Genomic DNA, 23,341 nt, shown 5'->3' on the forward strand with positions numbered 1-23,341 from the left:
CTATAAAATATTTAAAATAGAAATATTTAAAAATCTACATCATGAGGCACAGGCCAACTTTATTAACTGCAAAGTTGATAATTGATAAAGATTCATAAAACTAAATTATAAGTTAAACGTTCTCACTTTGTAAAAATGATTGCCAAAAACTCACAGCCAATGACAAGTGTTCATAATCATCCTCAGTCTTCAGCACAGGAGAGGGAGGGCCATGTGCTGGTTAACAGCACAGATGAAGCTTGAAACCTGAAAGCTCTTTCCTACAGAAAGAGTTTAGGATAGTGCCAAGTACATAGAAAGTCCTCAGTGGAATAGTTATTATCAATACTTATGTTCAGTTTCAAAATATAGTCCAAAAAAATTTTTTTAGCAACAGATTACTTTCACTGATGATTGCAAGCTCACTTTCATACATTTCATTGTGAAGTGGAGCTCGCCTAAGCTAACATTGCCAGGGGCAATAAAAAATCTTAAAATGGGCCTAGCTTGTCTAATGTTTTCTAGGTGGCATGCTGGTGACTTGTAAATGTTCAGATACAATCAAGTTCAATCTTGCTGAGAAATGCAAAATATGGCACGGGCAGTGAAACTTTCCAGTTGACTACAGCAAGAGGGTAGACTTAAGTCTGGGGATTTCCAGGGGTCCCATGACTCCCTTGGAAGAGGTACGCCAGATTTCTTTAAATATTGTGACTTCCAATATATCCATAGGTCCTTGAAGTCTGAGCCAAACATTATGTTTCTAAAGTTAAAATCCAAGTGTGGGTCATTGTATAATCTCAATGTGCTTTTTTCTCCTGAGGAAAGAACAAAAGGAAGGCAATAGGAAGGGAAGAAGAGGAGCCTTACCTCACAGGAGATCCCTGCGTAGCCTTGGGGGCATTCACAGTGCTCCACCTCAGTGGCCAGGGCCAGGTCTATAACGTTAGGGCTGGCTGTATCCAAAGAGACAGAATCCAACCTACCAATAGATCAGGGTCATCACGTGACTTAGACACCCACCTGCAAATGATAATCTAACACCTTGATGAAGGTGAATTCTTAAAGGTTTTGTTCAAACAAAAAGGTGATGTGACTTTTGTAAGTAACTAAAGATTTTCACACCAATATGATTTCTGAAAGCCATCTGTATTCCCCAGAAAGCCTTTGAAACATTTGGTGCAAAGGCAAGCAATTGCCCAGCCAGCTGTGGGAAGGGTCTGATGTTGCCCAGTCTGACTTGAAGCACTTTAGAAAAGCTAACCCATTCAATCATCCTATCTCGAATATGGAGATTGTCCTTAAATGTGTAATTCTGTGTTTGCTTTAGCTGTGTCCAACTTGTATGCTTAGCCTGGCATTGCCAGAAATTGACCTGCTGGAAGTAATAAAATGACTGAAAATGAGAACATTAGCTTAAATTAAAGAATATAATATAAGACCATTAACATCAGGAAGGTGAAAACCAGATGCAAGATGGTCCAGACAATTGTGATCTTATTAGGTATTTCTCAGAAAACCACCCTGGAAGTTTCTGATCCTGACATCAAGATGATCTCCTACTGAGGCACATTTGTCATGGACAACTATTCTTACATCTTCACTAAAATTATAGTAATAAAAGTATGTTTTAAAACAGCTGGCTCCATTAGGTGAGCCCTTAAAATAATCAAGTAAAATAAATCACACTTAAAAGGCACAAGTATTAATAGATGAAGACAAGATTGAGGATGCTCACCATGAGGTTTCCCTCTCTTTCAATACACACCTGTAAAGAGCCATTTTTGCAGAATTGTAGTTGGCTCTAATCAAGAGATGTGTCACGTTGGCAAGGACAGTCATCAGCTGGTCACGATCTATCTCCCTTTTGTTATTAAAATCTCGGAAGTTCTCAGGCACTAGTCTGACCACGTTCAGGTACTCTTCATAGGGCTGTAATGACAGGCCCTCGGCCTGGGTGCTCAAAGTGAGTCCATTTCCCTAACATTTAAAACAAGAGAAAATATATTTGAAATTCAATGCCATGATAAAAAAAAAAAAAGTAAATTTGTATTTAGCGATGTGGCTTTTCATTTCAGCTTAGGTTCTCAGGGCAAACATGCAACAGCATCTAGAAGCCTTGGTCCAGAACGATCAGAGGAGAGATGTTTCACTGCATCCCCCTCAGAGGGATTCAGATAATAGATGTAAAGGCTGGGTGGCTTGCTGGGATCTCAGAAGAGAAACAGTAAGTATGTTCCCATGGTTTTCCCCAAACAACCAACCTGACACTCCTAATCTTTAACCGAAGAGCAAAAGTAGTAAAAGGATATAGAGACTTCTAGCTTTCCATAAAACTGCCATTCACAAAAATGCTTTATGCCACCCATCCCCCTTGCGGCTGGCTGGATGTCATTAAAGGGGACAGAAGAGGGGATGGACACAGCAGACCAAAACCCGAGGCAGTTTCTGACCTTCAGGAAAATTACCAGTGAGGCCGAGCTGGGTCTTTGAGTAATGACAGAGGAGAGGAGTGAGGATACAGGGTTAGGGACAGTGGCTGGGGACAAAGCTGGTGACCCGTCTCCCACCCCGACACCAACGAGCACTGCTGCCTAAGCATTCACGTGGGAGGCGACACGGCAGGAGACAGAGGGACTCATGGGGCTGACAGGGTCATTCTGACATCAGAGCAGACACCTGTCTTCCTTGCAAAGGAAGTGAAAAGATGGGTCAGCTTCGGGGCTGGAGGGAAGAGCCACCTGTGCTGTCCTGAGGCAGTTCCAGACATGGGCCCAAGGGGAACCTGCACACTCAGTCTCGGTGGTGCCTGGACGAGGGGGGTCCCTGCTGAACGGCCACCTGGCCGTGTGCTCCCTGCTCCTATGGCCCCCCTTAGCCACTCGGAGTCATAAAACTGTCACCCGACTAGGCCCTGCAGCTCTACGCAAGGCAGCATGCAAGCAAGTACCTTAATGATAACGTCGGCGTAGGACATGGGGTCACCATCCACGGTCTCCACTGGGATATCATAAGACACCGTGTACTTCAGGAAGCCACCAAATGCAGTCAGCTGCAGTAGGTAAACGAGAGTGAACACGAGGGCAAGCAGCCACAGCCCCCTCAGGAAGAGAAAGCGGTGGCCAGGATCCATCAGGAATGACCAGGCTGCAAGGCGGCCTGGTGGCCACAGCATGTACGCAAGTTCACATTAAGGCAGTGAAGAGAGAGCCTATTATACGAATATTTTGTTTAATCAATACTACCAAAATGCATGATGTCATTTAAATGTACAGAAGAAAGATGTACTCCTTCTTGGAGAGCCCAAGGTTAATGAGCATAAATGTCTGTGAATCACACAAGAGACATGGATTTCATTTCAATCCTTTAGGATTTAGGAGTTAGATCCATGACGAGAATTCCAACATTCTGATTTCATCGCCCTCCTTGTAGGAGAACAATTAGGAACGTGACTTATCAGCTAAAAGAAAGACTGAATGTTTTTCTTCCTGGTCATATCCTTTACTGTAAAATGCGGATTTGCTTTATGACAGGTGTGTTACAACAATGTTTAGAATCCAGTCCTTGTACCAAAAAAATGGAAAAGTGATCTTAACAGAAAAAAAAGAAAAAAATCAATGACTTTTGGTGACACAATCACATTATAAACAGAACATGTCTTCTAGGCTTATAATTTGATGGGAAAACAATATTTTCGAAATATGAACATGACGTAACCTAAATCTAAACAAAATAAGTTATAAAATTAAAATATGGGATCCCTGGGTGGTGCAGCGGTTTAGCGCCTGCCTTTGGCCCAGGGCGTGATCCTGCAGACCCGGGATCGAATCCCACGTCAGGCTCCTGGTGCATGGAGCCTGCTTTTCCCTCTGCCTATGTCTCTGCCTCTCTCTATCTCTCCTCTCTCTCTCTCCCTCTCTCTCTCTCTCTCTGTGTGTGACTATCATAAATAAAAAAAATAAAAATAAAAAAATTACATTAAATTAAAATATAACCAGCAAATGAAGTAGAAACTTCCCAAGCCATAAGGCCTACACGACTATGAAACATACCACTACTTCAAGACAAACCAAATGCACAGTGCGGGTGAGCATGGAGCTCCAGTCATGAAGGTAGAGTCCACTGAGTATATTTCCAGATCATCAGAATCTGGAGAGAAGTGGCATTACTGGTGAGGAGGAAGGAGACAATGGCATTGAAGGGAGAGATTAAATCATATGAACCAAATTCCCACTTTGCAGAATCACCAGGTTGCATGTTCTTAAAAGTATTTTATCTGTTGCTAAATGTGAACATTGGGTGAGAAACAGTCCATTTGGATAATGAAACTGGCAGGACACCAGCCCCAGGGCACAGCCTTTCCTGCCCAAGTGCCTTCTCTTGTGCCAGGCTCTCCACCGAGCCCTACGGTAAGTACAGGCTGACTAAACAAAGCAGGGATGTGACGGATGCTGCACAGAGGCCCACGTGATCCAGAAACCCAGAGGAAAGTAGAGAGCCTGTCATGGGTGGAGGGGACAAGACTCCCTACAACTGGCTGCCTGTGACCGACGTGGCCAAGAAGAAAGTTCATATTTTGATGATGTAATAAAGTCACACAAGGATAAACAAGACCATGTGAGTCAGGTATAAATAAATGCTGAATAATTATCTGGCAAACCCTGGAGTGACCATAATGTGAACCTGAATCCTTAAATTGCCAACAGAGGCTCTTAATGTGCTCTGAGATCTTTGCCCAAGAGTGTTACTTCTGGCGATGGGCCTACCTTGTTTCCGAGGTAGGCCTCCGGGGCCGACCAGTAATACTTGGAAGTCAGCCTCTGCATGACCACCGAGTTGTTGATGCTAATCTGATGATGCCCACCCAGTGCGTCTTGCTGAGACCGGATCTTGCTTGAACTGATCAGATCAGTGACCAGCCACCCAGACATATCTTTCACCTTAAAAAGAGATTCAGAATTTCAGAATATGAAATAGAAGTCACCTCAGATTTCACGCAGTCCAGGACTAGTATCCTCACAATGAAGAAACAGACTCAGAAAGCTGAGCTAGGGACAGAGTTAATACGTTGTGGCCATAGAACCACACAACTCGTGACCCTTCTACTTGCCAAAAGACCAAGAAAATCTCAGAATGAGTCAAACACTCCTCAGACCCCCCCAGATCACTTATAAGCAAGTAGGTGAGCAAAACTGTCAAAGGCCATGGATACACATTTTTTAGATAAAAAAAAAAAATAGCAAAGACCTTAATAAGTGCATTGAACAAAACGTCTTTTGCTAACTCTGATTTTTTTTCATCATTGCTTCCTGCTTTTCATCAAAAAGCTGAAAAGTGTATGAAAATAACCTCCAGATCCTATCCTCCTAATTTGTCAGCTACAAAGAGATGACAAGCCATCACTCAGCATGGTGGCCACAGGGACTCACCTTCATTCTCAGGTACTGATGGGGATTCCCACTCCCTCCCCTGTGTTGCTCCCACTCCTCACCAACCTGCCAGTGAGGGAGGGAGGGAGGGAAATAGAGTCAGGGACTAACACCCCCTCTACCCTGAATACAGCTCTTCTGAGATGGCCTTGGGGAGGCCAGGTGGTTGTGGATGAGCCCTGAGCCCTGCGGTCCTCCCTGACCTCCAGCCATCACACTGTCCTCCCCAGGCACCATTTGGCATCCCCCTAGGACTCCCCATCCCCAGAACCACTGAGGATATCCTGCCTGCCCTCATAATTCCTGTGTCCTTTGCTGTTGTTCCTACCCTCACCAGGTTCTCTGAGCTAGAACATTCTGCATGGCCTCATGTCCTGATGTGCTTCCTGGACTGAGACCAGGGCAGAGCAGTGGGTCCCAGATCTCACATCTGGCCCTACAACTAGATGCATTTCCCCACAGAAGAAATGTAAACACTACACATTCTACATCTATTGTTTGGATTGGGAAATGTATGTGGGAACAAACACATGACCAAGAAAGAAACTTTTATGACACTTTGGTGGCAGGCTGCCTCTGATCCATGTCATCATTCCAAATGGCCGGGGGTGGTGGTACAGGGAAATGCAGCCCCCATGCTTTAGAACACAACCCCCAGAGAGCTCATTTGAGGTGCCACACATCCCAAATCTGGGCTCAGGGAAGGTACCCTCACCTGACTGAGGGACCAAGAAAGGCTGTCACAGACATCAGAGACACCAAAGCAGAAGCACTCTGAGCAGCCCTCAGGGTTTCTCTCCTTCAAGTTATAGAATCCTGGCTTGCAGAGGTCACAATTGTCTCCCTCAACATTTTCCTGCACATAAGAGAGAAAAGATTAGCTTTGAAACCAATGTGTCCAGGTAGATAGAAGCAAGTGACAGTAACATGACATTAACAAGAAAGGTGTTTGGTGATCCAGACAAATACGTGAATAAGCAGATGCTCAAAGTAAATGTAAAGCCTCATGAAGTCATTATTTCCAGAATAGATATTTTGAAATTATTACCACCTAGTTTTGTAGTCAAGAATGAGGGTCAGGATCCTAGAGCTTGGTCATTAGAGTGAAATGACTTTTTTTGTATGCTTTGTTTTAGATTTTCCATTTTTGCTGATCTTCCAAGAATTTAAAAACCTGAGGAGAGCTATATAATTGTCTCCTTAATAAATGCTCAAGATTATTTTCAGCCACTTATAACATGTGCTTAAGACTCTGCTTACATGGGGAGAAACATATCAGATATAATGGGAAGTCCTACAAATTTTGGTTATTGTGGGAAGATGGATATTAATATCAGATGGCAAAAAAACCCACCTCCCTGGACGCCAATTACTGTGTTTTACATCATTGTCCAATTCCTTTTTAAGAGAAATCCAAAATAACATATCTTCCTTTAAGTAATATTTTTACAAATGTAATACTTATCTGGTTCTCCCCTAAACACAAAGCTGGAACAGAATGTCAGAGAAGAGATAATGGCCCAGGCCTAAGAAATGCAGTATTCAGTTTCATCTGGGGAGTCGCAGAAATAACTCTGGAATATTTGGCCATTGCCCAGAAGGCACCAAAAAAGGCAAACAGGGTGCCCATTTAAAGCCAAGGACAGGGATCCCTAGGTGGCGCAGCGGTTTGGCGCCTGCCTTTGGCCCAGGGCGTGATCCTGGAGACCCGGGATCGAATCCCACGTCAGGCTCCCGGTGCATGGAGCCTGCTTCTCCCTCTGCCTATGTCTCTGCCTTTCTCTCTCTCTGTGTGTGACTATCATAAATAAAAATAAAAATTAAAAAAATAAAATAAAATAAAAAATAAAAGTTTAAAAAAAATTAAAAAAAAAATAAAGCCAAGGACATAGACTGCGACATAACATCATGGGTCTCAGGAAGGTGCGGGAAAGCAGGGTTCCATTTCAACCTTGCTGCTTTGCTCAAGACCTGATCCTTGAACCTATGGAATGTGTTCCTTTCTCAGGACACCTCAAAGGAAACGCAGGGTCATTTTTAACCCCCACACCTACCTTACAGAGACAAGGCTCTGAGCACGGGTCCTCGTTCACACTCCCAGCCCGACTACACTCACAGCGGATGCAGGCTGGATAAGCCTTGTAACCGAATTGGCAGCGATCACATTTTTCTCCTGCATAGCCTTCTTTGCATGGACATTGACCTGGCTGCTTCCCTGCAAAGAAAAGGATGGCAGTGGCCCAAAAGGAGGGTAAAACGTTAAAGTCGGGGTTGGCAAACTATTTCTGTAAAAGGCCAGAGACGAACTAGTTCAAGTTTGTTGCCAAAGAATCTCTGTTGCGGGATCCCTGGGTGGCGCAGCGGTTTGGCGCCTGCCTTTGGCCCGGGGCGCGATCCTGGAGACCCGGGATCGAATCCCACGTCGGGCTCCCGGTGCATGGAGCCTGCTTCTCCCTCTGCCTGTGTCTCTGCCTCTCTCTCTCATTCTGTGTGACTATCATAAATAAATAAAAATTAAAAAAAAAAAGAATCTCTGTTGCAATTACTTACTTTTGCCATAACTGCTTGAGAGCAGCCTTACATGATACATAAACAGATGGGCACAGCTCTGTTCCAATAAAACTTTATTTACAAAAACAGGCGGTGCGGTGGTGTGCCACATATGGCACATGGCCCACAATTTGTTGACCCTTGGTTAAAAAAAGAAAATGGAGATGAAAAACACAGGCTGATGGGACTCTCAGATGGTGCAGCGACTTTGGAAAAACAGTTTGGCACTTCTTCAAAATATGAAGCATAGAGTTATTCTGTGACTCAGCAATTTCACTCCTAACCATTAACCTAAGAACAATGAAAACATACATCCACAAAAAAGGTACACAGGAATGTTAGTAGCAGCATTATTCACAATAACCAAAAAGTGGAAACGAATGAAATACTCAACTGATGAATGGCTATATCACATGTGGCATATACATATGATAGAGTTGTATTCAGAAAAAAAAGAGAGAGAGAGAGACTGAAGGACCAGTAGAGGCTACAGAATGGATAAACTTTGAAACATGACACTAAGAAAAAGAAGCCAGTCTCAAAAGACCATACATTGTATAGTTCTGTTTATAGGAAATGCCCAGAATAAGCAAAACTTTGGAGAGAAAGTAGATCAGTGGTTGCCTAGGGCTGGGGTGGAGGGTGTGGAGGGAAGTAGAGAGTGATTACCAATGGGGAAGGGGTTTCTTTATGGGGTGGTGAAAATGGTCTAATAGTAGGCTGTGTTGATGGTTACACCCACAAAAATACAAAAAAAAAAAAAAAACCTACTGAATCATACATCATAGGTAAATTGTGTGGTAGTGAAATATCACAAAATAAAGCTGTTTTCTTTTTTTTTAAAGCACAAGGGAAATAGTAAAGGGCAATGAGTACTATCTCGGATTTTACTGCCAACCCTGAAACTTTCTAGTTGTGGAACTTCAGCCAAGTTTCTTAACTGCTCTGAGCTACAGTTTCCTTGCCTAAAAAATGTGCTAAATAATTTCTATCTGCTATGGTTGAACGTTTAAAAGGATACATTTTTTTAAATGATATATATTTTAAAATGAACCCAATCAAGGGTAATTGTCACTACAATCAACATCATCCTCATTATCATTAGCATCCCATTACCAGTCACGTGTAAGAATTAATTCGATTCTGTAGATTACCCTCCGCATTGCCCCACAGTCGGCACATCCTTCCCTGCTGATCAATATCCATTTTAACTGCTAGTGACAGAAAATTAGATGAGGTCACAGAAGTCTCTGAACAGATGCAACCTTTTCAGGAGATTCTGGTATTTGCAAGTCATTTGCCAGTTTTCGAAACAGAAAGAACACTGACATTTACAAAGTTAGCAGGAGAATTTGTTTGCTTTGTGAGATGACGTATGTAAAAGCCTTGTGAGTGTCTTCTAAGAGCTAAATAGAGGAATTGCTATTTACTGTGTTCCCCCTTATGGCTCTAACTGAACCTTATTTCTTCTCTCCTTGAATGTTCAATTATCTGCTCAAATGTCATTTCATCACTACAACATTGCCCTCTTTACACCCCATCTCCCTCCAATCATGATTCCTAATTGTGCTGCATGCCCATAGCACTCATCCCTACCCAGAGTTACATTAGGCATATACTTGTTTGTTGAGTGTCTGCCTGTGAGCAGGAATTTTGATCATCTTGTTCAAGTGCATATTCCTGGGTCCTAAAAAATTGCCTGACACATAATATTGTTTGGTAGGTATTGTGTAAACAAAAGAATCAAATCACCTAATTTCTATCCAATGGTGATAGTTCCACGAGGTACAGATCTTCAACCAAAAAAAAAAAAAAAAATCAAGCACAGAAACGAATCAAATACCTACCTTTGTGTAAGCCAGATTGGAGCTCATCTTTAATACAGACAGAACTGAGAGACCCGAAAGGGTCACAGTCACAGGGACGACAAGGGTTGTCCTCATAAGGAGATACCTGAAAGGCAGATTTTGTCCTGAATTATCTTACTAGAGTTAACAGCAATATTAGGAATAATATCAACAATAATACCAATGACACGGTATTGGTTTTTTTCACTGAGGATGTGACTATTATCATGATTTTGTATACCCAGGGAGTATAGGTCTCAGGAAAATAATGTGAGCTCAAGACAGAAAGCCACAAATATTTTTTTTCCCCAAACATTTTTTGATAGGACAGCAGCTGGTATCATTAGCAGAGTGACATCCTTTCCTACAACTGCTGCTACATGGCTCCCCTCACTCCACTATTTCTCACAGCCATATAAAAGAAGCATCACCTAGACCAGACCACTGCAGAGAACCAGGTGATAACTACATATTAGGTCAACCGAGGATGAACTGAGCACTTCCTACAGGCAAGATACAGCTGCAGTAGTTTTTGTCTGACTCTTCACATTCACAGTTAGTATTACAAAACCAAGATTACACAGCCAGTAGGGCCCCAAATCCAAGTTAAATAACAAGTGAACATCCTACTCTGAGCAAGAAAACAGGACAGAAAGAGTAGGAAACAGGTATCTGAAAGATGCTATTAGCAGAATAAGAATAGAAAAGGAAATAATCACAAAAGGAAACAAGTTTCCAATACTGAAGTTGACTATTGGTGGTCTCTTTTCCACCTTAAAAAGGCAATGAAATTCAGCCATGGTGAAGAAACGCTCTTACCTTGGGTGGTCTATAGTATCCATCAATACAGGTTTCACAATTGATTCCCATGGTGTTCTGCAGGCAATTGATGCAAACCCCTCCTCCTAGGAACTGTCCAGCAGTATTCAAACTTCTCCTCTGATTTGCAACACTTTCATCATAGTAACAGTCTTGGGCTTTATTGTGACAATTACATTCTAGGAGAATTTTAACATATCAATTAATATATTATGTCTTATATAAAGAAAAGCTTTCCCTCCCTAAATACGTTTCTATGACCATAAGTTCAATTAAAATCCCAGAATAAGGGATCCCTGGGTGGTGCAGTGGTTTGGCGCCTGCCTTTGGCCCAGGGCACGATCCTGGAGACCCGGGACTGAATCCCACGTCAGGCTCCCCGTGCATGGAGCCTGCTTCTCCTCTGTCTATGTCTCTCTCTCTCTCTCTCTCTCTCTCTGACTATCATAAATAAATAAAAATTAAAAAAAATAAATAAAATCCCAGAATAAGTAATTTTAATAGGATATGAGCAATCTTATGGAGGACAATTGGGAGTAGCCATCAAAATTATGAACATGCATACCCATTTGACCCCTCAACCTATCTTCTAGGATCATAATCCTGCAAAAGTACCTGCACTTAGGAACATAAGGCTTATTCATTGCACCACTGTTTGTTAACAAAAAATAGGTAACAACCAAACTATCCATGGATAGGTAGCTATTTTAATTATACTGCATCTATTTAATGGAATTCAGTAGTACTGTTTTCAAAAAACAGCATTTCAATAGAGAACAAACTGGTGGTTACCAGAAAGGAGTCTTGTGGGGGGTGGGTAAAATTGATGAAGGGGATGAAGAGCACACTTATCATGATGAACATTGAGTAATGTATAGAATTGTTGAATTACTATATTGTAGACTCGAAACTAACATAACACTGTGTGTCAATTATACTGGAATTAAAATAATAAAATAAAATAATAAGAATAGCAATTCATATTGCTAAAAGAGGAAAAATTTCAAAACACATTGTTAAATATAAAAGCAATGTATAGAATGGCATGCATAGCATGGCAGGTTCTGTGTACAAATTATGTTGGGGGAAGGAATATGTTGATATATGCTTCATTTGCATAAAAATTTCAGAAAGAACATAGTAAGAAATAGTAAAAAGTGGAAAGGATGGAGACAAAATGGAAACAATACTTTTTACTACATATTTTTACATATTGGTAGATATTGGAATTGTGGGAATATAGTGCCTACTTAAAAATTAAATCCAAGTTAATAAAGAATAAATTAACATATGGGAAGAAGAACCGTAGGTAAAATAGCAAATCCCTAAAGATGCATGTGGGCCTTAATACTTTAAACTGTATTAAGGTAATAAGGAACTATTTGAATATCTAAGAAAACAAGTTACATACTAATCACAATGTTAAGCCATCATAAAACATATTAAAAAGGAAAAGAACTACATTCTTCCATTCTCAGTGGACCTACTTTCACACGTGTTGCCAGCAGAAACAGTGCCGGGCCGCCAGGGCTGCTGGTGGTACCCCGGACAACACCTACTGCAGCTCTCTCCACAGGTGTTATGTTCACACTGACACTGTAGTTTCTAGAAATAGGGAATACAAAATTGTATCTGGAAATTAACCTGTATATTTTTGTAACTTTATTTTTAAAAGAACTTATCAAGTCACATATCTAGCACGATGGTACAACTGAGGACATATGGTTATATCAAAACATATTGGCATTACTTTTTAGAGAAAAATTTATACACGTGACCTGGTTATAAACAGAAGTGAGGAGGAATAAAACAAAACTAAAAATAAAATGGGTTCATGAACAAAAAGTTTTCAAAATAAGATACACTGATATTAAGGGTTTATAAGCTCCGGGGTGTGCTTGGGTGGTTCAGTCTGTTGAGTGTCTGCCTTCGGCTCAGGTCATGATCCTATGGGTCCTGGGATTGAGCGCCACTTCGGGCTCCCTGTTGGGCAGGGAGCCTGCTTCTCCCTCTCCCTCTCCCTCTCTACTATCTTTCCCTCTATCTCAAAGAAAGAAAATCTTTTTTAAAAAAGGGTTTATACGTTCCTATTAATAATTTCCTTGATCTTCCTAGTTTTCAGACTCAAAAGAGGTAATCCTATTCAAGAGTCAGAAAATCAAAAGACTGGTTGGGGGGGAATAACAAGTCACTTCATTTAAGTTGTTTAAGAGGAGACAGTGTCATATCATTCACTTAGTATTATGCTAAAACGAGTAAACTTGAATTTCTATTGATTTAGTACCACAAACATGGAAGATGGAGAAAATGGGAGGAGATGAATAATTATTTTAAAAAATACATAAGCATAATTTATAACTGCATGGTTTTTGCTTTACAGTTGTTACAGAGAAAAGAGCTTCATAATTCAACAGGCCACTGAATTGTATATTTGAAAAATGGTTAAAATGGTAAATTTTATGTTACCTATATTTTACCACAAAGAATTCATAGTAAATGCTTGATTAGAAATATATCTTCCAAACAAAAATAAGAAAAGAAATAAAAGGTATCCTAATTTCTAAGGAAGAAATAGTAAAGTTTTCACTATGCGCAGATGACATATTACTATATATGGAAAACCCTAACAACTCTACCAAAAAAATAGTAGAACTAATAAATGAATTCAGTAAAGTTGCAGGATACAAAATTAATGTACATAAACCTGTTGCATTGCTATATACTAATAATGAAGCAACAGGAAGGAAAATTAGAAAGCAATTGCATTTACAATTACACCAAAAACAATAAAACATCCAGGAGTAAATGTTACCAAAGAGGTAAAAGAAATGTACTCTGAAAACAATAAAACACTGATGAAAGCAATTTGAGATGACACAAAGAAATGGAAAAAAAATTCCATGCCCATGGATTGGAAGAACGAATGTTGTTAAAATGTCTATACTACCCAAAGTAATCTACAGATTTAATGCAATTCCTGTCAAAACACCAACAGCATTTTCACAGAATTAGAACAAACAATCCTATAATGTGTATGGAACCATAAAACACCTCAAATAGCCAAAGCAATGTTGAAAATACGAAACTGGAGATATCACAATTCCAGATTTTAAGTTATATTACAAAGCGATAGTATTTAAAGCAGTATGTACTGGCAGAAAAAATAGACACATAGATCAATGGAATAGAAGAGAAAACCAAGAAATAAACCCACAATTATATGGTCAATTAACCTTTGACAAAGGAGGAATGAACATACAATGAGAAAAAGACAGCATCTTCAACAAATGGTGTTGGAAAAACTGATCAGCTACATGCAAAAGAATGAAACTGGACCACTTTTTTTTTTTTTTACCATACACAAAAATAAAACTCAAAAGGGATTAAAGACCCAACGTAAGGCCCAAAACCATAAAAATCTTTGAAGAGAGCACAGGCAGTAATTTCTCTGACATAGACCACAGCAACATTTTTCAAGATACATCTCCCAAGGTAAGAGAAATAAAAGCAAAAATAAACTACTAGGACTACATCAAAATAAAAAGCTTCTGCACAGCAAAGGAAATAATCAACTAAAATAAAAGTAACCTATTTAATGGGAGAAGACATTTGCAGATGACATATCCAAAAAAGAGCTGGTATCCAAAATACGTAAAGAACTGCTACAATTCAACACCCAAAAAACAAATAATCCAATTAAAAAGTGGGCAGAAGAAATGAATAGATATTTTTCCAAAGAAGACATCTACATGGCTAATAAATACGTAAAAAGATGCTCAACATCACTCATCAACAGGGAAATGTAAATCAAAACTACAATGAGATATCACCCCTTACCTGTCAATGCCTAAAATCAACAATCCAAGAAAACAAGTATTGGTGAGGATGTGGAGAAAGGGGAACCAACCCTCTTGTACTGTTGGTGAGAATGTAAACTGGTGCAGTCACTATGGAAAAGAGTATGGAGGGTCCTTGAAAAGTTAAAAATAGAACTGACCCTGATCCAGCAATTGTGCTACTGGGCATTTACCCAATAAATACAGAAATGCTAATTCAAAGGGGTACATGCATCCTATGTTTATTGCACCACTATTTACAATAGCTGAACTATGGAAGCAGCCCAAATGTCCATCAATAGATGAATAAATAAAGATAGTGGTATGCATACATAGAATGGAATATTATTCAGCCATAAAAGGAATGAAATCTTGCCATTTTCCACATGGATAGAGCTAGAGAGTATAATGCCAACTGAAATAAGTCAGCCAAAGAAAGGCAAAAATACCATATGATCTCACTCCTATGTAGAATTTAAGAAACAAAACAAATGAGCACAGGTGAGAAAAGAAACAGAGGCAAAAACAAGAAACAGATTCTTAATTATGGGTAACAAACTGATGGTTATCAGAAGGGAGGGGTGTGGAGTACAGAGGCTGGGTGAAATTGGTGATAGAGATTAAAGAGTATGCTGATCATGTTGAAAAAAAAATCTGCTTTGTCCTGGACATACTAGGAAAATGAAAAAAGAAACATTTCCTCCCAAAAAAGTGTAATAAAATTGTTCAAAAAAATGAAACCAGTTAAATTATCTGAAGAATCTTTTTGGAGCATGATTTTATGCCTTTTGACATCTGCCTTGAGTAAAAAACAATAAGGCAAACACTGTAGCTATAACTTATATTTTAAAGTTTTAATAAACTGTAAAATACTAGAACTCACCTTTGTAGTTTCATCCCATGGGCAGCTACTAGCATGGCCATAACAAATACACATTCCTCCAACAGAAATGTCTTTGATGGAATAGTAATACTAAGGAAAAGAAAGTGACAAAGATTAAGGCCTCTTCTATTTAAGTTAAGAGAAAATGTTGGGCTCTCCAACAAATAGTTCAGTTGTTACTGGTAACCTAAAAAATAATTATTATACATTTTAAATTATATTTCATACACAAAGAATTCTTAAGTTGATTTAAAATAAATGCCCAAATGAGCTCATTAACAGAAGTCAAAGTCTAAGAGAAATTCTTAACTTGGTTGCACCTTATACCAGGCAGTCATATTCAAAACCCATAACTAATAATCCTAAAAAATATTGCTACATTGAGTACAGCACTATATAACTGAATAGAGTACTTTATACAAAAGATAATAACTCATGACCAAGTAGGATTTTTCCCTAACATGAAAAGTTAGTCCAACACACAAAAATCAGTAAATGTTAATCAATCACCCTATTAATAGAATAAAGGTGAAAAAAAATATTTGATTATTTCAAGAGTCACAAAAACCATGGAACAGAATTTAACACCATTCATTTAAAAAAACTCAGCAAACCAGTAGAAGAGAATCTACTCAGCCCTAATAAAGAGAATCCATGAAAAACTGAGAGCTAGCAGTGAAGATTAAGTGCTTTCCTCTTACAATCTGCTCTCGTCATTTCCATTCCACATCTATGGGAGGTGCCAACCAGTGCAATAATGCAAAAGAAAAGGAATCAAAAGCGTAAAAGGTGTACAGTAAGATGAAACTCTCATTATTTATAGATGATATTATTGTGTACTTGGGAAAATTTAAAAAAAAAGAAAAAAATCCATACTAGAAACAATCTGTGACTTCAGCAATATCCTAGTATGTAAAACCAATAAACAAAATGGACTATACTAGCAAAGAACAATGGAAAATAAAATTTAGAAGGCAATCTATTAAGGCTAATGAGCAAAAATATATAACACTTAAGAATAAATTGAAAAGTAGATGTACCAAAAAACAAACAATAAAACACTCCCAAGAGGAACTAGAGAGGACCAAGACAAGTGGAGAAATACAGCATCTTCATGGATTAGGTGATCCAATATCGTCAAAACATCTTCCAAAATCCTTCCCAAACTGATCTATCTATCCAGTGGAATCCCAATGAAAATCTTAGCAGGATTTTTTGGGGGAGCAGAAATTAACAAACCCATTCTAAAATTTATAAGGATGAGACAAAATGAGCCTAGAAGAGCAAAAGATCTTGAAAAAACTAGGTTGCACTTATTATAGTACGTGACTTCATGACTTAAGTCCAAAAAACTATAGCAATCAAGAAAGTTTGTTATTGGCATAAAGACAAATAGATCAATGGAATATCAGAGTCTGGAAATAGAAACAGACAATAGGGGATCCCTGGGTGGCGCAGTGGTTTGGCGCCTGCCTTTGGCCCAGGGCGCGATCCTGGAGACCCGGGCTCGAATCCCACGTCGGGCTCCCGGTGCATGGAGCCTGCTTCTCCCTCTGCCTGTCTCTCTCTCTCTCTCTCTCTCTCTCTCTCTCTCTCTCTCTCTGTGTGTGTGTGTGTGTGTGACTATCATAAATAAATAAAAATTTAAAAAAAAATCTTAAAAAAAAAAAAAAAAAAGAAACAGACAATAGTAAGGTCAAATAGTTTTCAATAAAGCACCGAAACAATTTTATGGAGAAAAGTACTTTCAACAAATGGTGCTGGAACAGTTGCATGCATAGATGGGGAAACAAAAGGCCTTGACCTCTACCTCACACCAAACACAAAAATTAATTTGAAAGACGATGAATGTAAAAGCTAAAACTATAAAGCTACTAGACAGATGCATAGGATAACATCCTTGCAAACCTGGAATAAAAAAGTATTTTTCAGAAAGGACAGAGAAAGCATTAAGTATAAAAGAAAAAAATAATATACTGGACTTCATTAAAATTAAAACCTCTCAAATATCATGGGAATGTGAATAAGCAAGCTTCAAACAGAGAAGATATTTGCAACATAGATACCTGACAAAGGATTTGTACACAAAATATATAAAAGTCTTTTACAGCTCTGTAATCAGGAGATAAAAATGATCCAAATGAAAAATGAGCAAAAATATTCAATCAGACACCAATAAGCAACTACTCAACATATGTTATCAGGGAAATGCAAATTAACATCACAAGGAGGTGCCACCATATGCACATCAGAGTGACTGATGTGAAAATGGGTGACAATCCAAATCTGTGACAGTGTGCCATGCAACAGCAGGCTCACACATTGCTGGTCTGCAAAATGGTACAACTTTCCATAAGGCTTAACAAATTCTTAAATACTAAACACACAGCTACCCTCTAACTCAGTAATTCCACTCCTGGTTTATCCAAGGGATTTGAAAATATGTGTCCACACAGCCTTATACACTTACTTGAAATCTGTACATCTTCTTGAATGTTTTTTGAATGAGTTATAACTCGGGCTTTAACATTTCCCTTTAAGTGAAAACAAGAGCAACATGCTTGCTGAAGATCAAACATGGAGCCAGACCAGAATGTGAAGAGCAACACCGCAACATTCACTACGTCATGTCATTATGGGATAGGGGGAGGAGGTCAGAACCATCCCCCAGTTAAGAGGTAGCATGTTAAACAAAGCATATATAATGATCTTCAATGAAATAAGAAAAAAAAAAAAAAAGGCTAACCCGGGAGGACAAAGCCAACCAAAAAGAAAAATCTACTTTCCTTAAACAAAATAAACTTTTCACAATGGGCAGGAGCCCTGCCATGGACTCACTCGTCTTGTAACAATAGGATCAAGGTCTATAGGGTCACGGTGGCTCAGGGTCATGAGATCGGCATTGAGGGTTCTAATGCGCTGTAAGCGAAGGCGAATGTATCGTGCAGAAGTAAACTCCAACAGCTTGGGTGAAAGGTCATCAGCACTCGGTCTGCCATTGATTAGTGATGTATGAATCTAAAGATAAATGAACAAATGTCAATTTTAAGCAGGCAAAAATATATCCCTGATTGTTTAACTTCAGGACATAATCTTTACTGATACTATATAAATCAAACCAAAGAACTAGATTCTTGTAGAAACCCAACATTTGTTAATTACTACTTGTGAACACCATGATCACAAAATATTTTCAGTTAATTTAAAGTTCCAGCATCTCAGAAATTGTTAGACAACTTAACGGGACCACTTCTCCCAGTGTCCAGGGTATTTTAACATGTATCATTAGGCTATGACTCCTCTGAAACAAATGCTAAATGCCCGGAACAGACTGAGGAGTGTGAGAGAAGGTGCCAGAAAGTTTTGTATACCCTCTCTATTAATCTCTGCTCTTGAAAACAATGCAGGCTTGCTGCAGGATTCCTGCTGTGAAGAGTAGTCAGGAGAGGTTTTTAGTTTTATCTCTTCAAGCCAAGCACTACTAAAGAATGACTTGTTTTTGGGGGGGCCTGGGCGGCTCGGTTGTAAGTGTCTGATTCAAATTCAGTTCAAGTCATGATCTCAGGATCATGAGATTGAGCCCCTCACCAGGCTCTGCACTGGGCATGGAGCCTGCTTAAGATTCCCTCTCTCCCTCTGCCCCTCCTTGCTACCTTGTCCCTGTGCTTCCTCTATTTAAAAGAAGAAGAAGAAAGGAAGAAGAAGAAGAAGAAGAAGAAGAAGAAGAAGAAGAAGAAGAAGAAGAAGAAGAAGAAGAAGAAGAAGAAAATGGGGGGGGAAGCCATTCTTTTTTTAAAAATATTTTATTTATTTATTCATGAGATACACACAGAGAGAAGCAGAGACACAGGCAGAGGGAGAAGCGGGCACCCTGTGGGGAGCCCGATGCAGATCTTGATCTCAAGACCCCAGGATCATGACCTGAGTGGAAGGCAGATGCTCAACCACTGAGCCACCCAGATATCCCTAGAATGGCTTGTTTGTTTTTTTTTTATTATTATACTCTGACTTTAATGAATGTGTACACTCTGTGGAATACTTCAAGAGCCATCTCCAATCCTTAACACCTCCAGAGAGGAGAATTTCACAGAGAAAACTAGAAACCACATCTTTCAGGAAGCATTTTAGCTCTCTCTGTAATATTTCAACATATGAGGACACCTGGGTGGCTCAGTCAGTTAAGCCTCTACCTGATTCAGCTCACGTCATGATCTCAGAGCCCTGGGATGGAGCCCTGCAACGGGCTTCCTGCTCAGTGGTGAATCTGCTTCTTCCTCTCCCTCTGTGATCTCTCTCACTTTTACTCTCTTTCAAATAAACAAAATATTTAATAAATATATTTCAACAAATGTTCATGCCCTGGTGTCATAGGAAAGATCTTTTAAGAGTATCTTTTAATTTAAATTCAATTTGCCCACATATAGTATAACACCCAGTGCTCATCCCATCAAGTGCCCTCCTCAGTGCCTGTCACCCAATTACTCCATCCCCCCACCCACTTCCCCTTCTGCAACCCTTTGTTTCCCAGAGTTAGGAGTCTCTCATGGTTTTTCTTCCTCTCTAATTTTTCCCCACTTAGTTCCCCCCATTCCCTTACATTCCCTTTCACTATTTCTTATATTCCACATATGCGTGAAACCATACGAAAATTGTCTTTAAGAGGATCTGAAAGTTACAGATTCATGGCAGACAGAAAATTGAAGGGCTCTTCTAGAAAGGAAGAAATCAATAAGATGAAATGTATGGGTTACAACATCAATCATTAGGAGACTCCTGTCAATACCTTAAACACAGCCAGATATTAGGTTAAAGATCTCTGTAATCTGTCCTACAAGAGATCCACTTTTGTTGGCTCTTAAAACTGCTATCCTCACATCTGAGGTGAGGGCTCTGGAGAAAAACCAGATATTACTGCAGTGGGCACAGTACCTCTCCATGCTCAAGTGGCACCAGTCTAGAATAGTAGGAGGTGCAGATCACTTCATCATCGGCCCTGTAGGTGGGTGGCCCCCGTCTTGGAGTGATATTGTAACGAGTCAAACACTCTGTGTCACTGACTGCATAGTACTGCCAGGGGCTAAATGTGGTGCCATCCAGAGAACGCTCCAAAATCCAGTTTCCAGGTCGAGGGGCGTTAGCAGCTTTGATAATGACATAGGCAACTTGAAAGACCTGAAACAAAGACACTGAGAAATCTTAATCAAGAATCAGTAGCAACGGCTCAAAAATAAAGCACCTCTTGAGAGAAGTATTGTCTGATGATCGCCAATGTCTCCTAAGGCTTTTGAGTGTAATTGCTTTATAAATGCTGATCAGAAATAGGTCTTATGAATGTTCTCCTGGTGACATCACATTTCAAAATAAACTTGAAAAAGCACTCACAAATAAATTTGTATTATTACAATTAGTATTAACAGTATTAATATTAATATAAGTGCTTGTTCTCTTGTTTCTGGTATCTTTCCATCTGGATTCTGAATGATAATAGCGACATTACATTCCACCAATAGTAGCTTTAATGTATTTCTTTAAGTAATTTGGAAGTAACACGTCTGAATATGAGGGGAAAAAGTCAGTCCACTACGTGTGTGCCTATTTGAATGACATAAATCCAAAGCATGAACAATACCAAAGCTGACAAGGATGTGAACAACAGGAACTCCCGTTAACTGTTTATGGGAATGCAAAATGGTAAAGCTGCTTGCAAATGCAAGTTTCTTAAAATGTCAGTTTCTTAAAAAAATTAACCACATTCTTAGCATACATCCCAGCAACTGCATTCCTTGGTATTTACCTAAATGAATGGAAAACTTCCATAGATGAATAGATAAACAAAGTGTGATACATCTATACAATAAAGTATTATGCAGTGATAAAAAGAAAGAAGCTCTCACACTACAAGCTAAATGCATGCTGCTAAGTGAAAGAGCCAATCTGAAAAGGCTACAATACTATATAATTCCTTATCCATTCTGGATAAGGTAAAAACACAGAGACAATAAAAAGATCAACAGTTGCCAAGGATTGAGGGAAAGAGGGATGAATAGGGGCCCACAGAGGATTCTTAGGGCAGTGAAGCTATTCTGTACAATAGAATACCAATAGTTGGATAGCATAGTTGTGGACACATGTCATTACATATTTGTCAAAACCCATAGAATGTGCAACATAATGAGTGAAACAATGTAAACTAGGAACTTAATTAATAACAATATATCCACATTAGCTCATCAGTTGAAACAAATGTTTTACACTAATGCAAGATGAGAATAAGAAGGGGGATGGGTGCAGAGGAGTGAGGGCGATATGGGACTCTGTACTTAACACACATTTTTCTGTAAACATTAAAAACTGAAAGAAACATTAAAAACATTCTAAAAGATGAAAAAGATTCATTGAGAAAGAAATAAAAAGTCAGAAAAGTGTAGAGCTGGCATACAGGGAAAAAGAGGATGTAGATGACCAAGGTATGAATAGACTAGCCAGGTAAATCTTGGATCTGGAAAGGACTCTTGTCACTATGTAGCCTCAAATTCAGCATTAAGAAGGAATCATCTCTCCACCAACCAGCCCCTCCAGGACTACCACAGTGACAGGAAATTTATTTACTCCTAATATAGTTCTTTTGTTTTATGTAAATTTCCTCTGTTGGGGGATCTTTCCCTGGATTGATTCCCAAAGTTCCTCATAAATTCCACGCTCTGGAGCTGTGGAAAAGATGTTCATTGATTTCATGTAACTCTCCTTCAAACATTTAAATATAACAATCATATATCACCTCCAGAACCCAAAGTTGTCAGCCTCAACTTTCTGTTTACCTGAAAACACTCAATCTCACAAGACCTCATTGCCTTGTCCTCATGCCCTGGACACAACTTTCCTTTAACCCGCAGTTCCTGGGAACTGAATACAAAACTCCAAATGTTTTCTGAATTGGGAAAACAGTAAAAACATCATGTCCTTTGTCTCAGTAATTCAGCCTTAGCAAGCATTCACCTTCCTGTTAGTAAACCTAGATCACAAGATTGCAGGAGCAACAACACAGAAAAATGCCTTTTTCCATGTGAACCGCTATTTACTCTGGATTTCCTGTAACCCAAATTGATAGAGGATTTTTTTTAAACCAAAGTGAAAAATTTTTAAATCTTTTAAATATATATGTTATATATATAAAGAAATATGTATGCACATGTGCGTTTATGTGAATGTATGTGTGTGTGTATACATACATATGTGTATGCATTGGGAAGGAAGTTATTATTCACTTATTCTGAGTCTTATTGTCCCTGGATATTTTGCTTTTCTTGCTTTTGGGTTTAGCATCTTAGCCCTCTCCTATTCTGGGAACACAAGAGCTTCTTAATGGTAATCTGCCATAAGCCAAATAATTTTATACTCACCTACTGAATCATTCTCTGGGAGAGACAATTTTCATTATCGTAACTCTATTCACCTTCAAGAAAAAGCCTCCAACCAAGCTTAGTCTGCAACCTAATAGAGGTGTGTCTGGTATTTTGATAATCCATATTCATCATGTGCTATTTTCCTTTAACATGCAACCACTGCTTCTCAAGCATATTAGAAGTAAAACAACATTCTCAGGTTTTAGTAATGAGGAAAATGACCAGCTCTGTACTGTTATTAATGCATCGAAGTAGAACTGAACAGTCTATGTTTAAAAATCTAAAACCATTTTTATCAATTAAGGCTACTTTTTTTTTTAAAGATTTTATTTATTTATTCATGAGAGAGAGGCAGAGACACACAGAGAGAGGCAGAGACACAGGCAAAGGGAGAAGCAGGCTCCCTGTAGGAGAGACTGATACCGGACTTGATCCCAGGACCCTGGGGTCATGAACTGAGCCAAAGGGAGATGCTCCCACTGAGCCACCAGGTGTCCCAATGAAAACCACTTTTAAAAATTAAAATAATGCAAAGACTATTTTGTCCAGCATAAACATCTCCAAATATTCTCCTGTGAACACAGTTCCATGAGTT

The 23,341-nt window shown here is 39.2% G+C and overlaps 1 protein-coding gene across 1 annotated transcript in view; it reads right to left on the minus strand.

The window, feature by feature from the left end:
* Window positions 1–23,341, minus strand: part of LAMA1 (laminin subunit alpha 1) — a 159,723-nt gene that overhangs the window by 84,875 nt on the left and 51,507 nt on the right. Inside the window, exons 4-15 of the mRNA XM_055324601.1 lie at window positions 20,273–20,515; window positions 18,182–18,361; window positions 15,344–15,433; window positions 12,112–12,229; window positions 10,625–10,803; window positions 9,806–9,911; window positions 7,463–7,623; window positions 6,124–6,264; window positions 4,746–4,919; window positions 2,930–3,031; window positions 1,748–1,959; window positions 850–961 (exon numbers count right to left, since the gene is read on the minus strand). Coding sequence (XP_055180576.1) covers window positions 850–961; window positions 1,748–1,959; window positions 2,930–3,031; window positions 4,746–4,919; window positions 6,124–6,264; window positions 7,463–7,623; window positions 9,806–9,911; window positions 10,625–10,803; window positions 12,112–12,229; window positions 15,344–15,433; window positions 18,182–18,361; window positions 20,273–20,515 — 1,818 coding nt within the window. The remainder of the gene's footprint in view (window positions 1–849; window positions 962–1,747; window positions 1,960–2,929; window positions 3,032–4,745; window positions 4,920–6,123; window positions 6,265–7,462; window positions 7,624–9,805; window positions 9,912–10,624; window positions 10,804–12,111; window positions 12,230–15,343; window positions 15,434–18,181; window positions 18,362–20,272; window positions 20,516–23,341) is intronic.

This window comes from Nyctereutes procyonoides, unplaced genomic scaffold (genome assembly GCF_905146905.1).
Source record: "Nyctereutes procyonoides isolate TBG_1078 unplaced genomic scaffold, NYPRO_anot_genome, whole genome shotgun sequence".
Taxonomy (NCBI): Eukaryota; Metazoa; Chordata; class Mammalia; order Carnivora; family Canidae; genus Nyctereutes; species Nyctereutes procyonoides.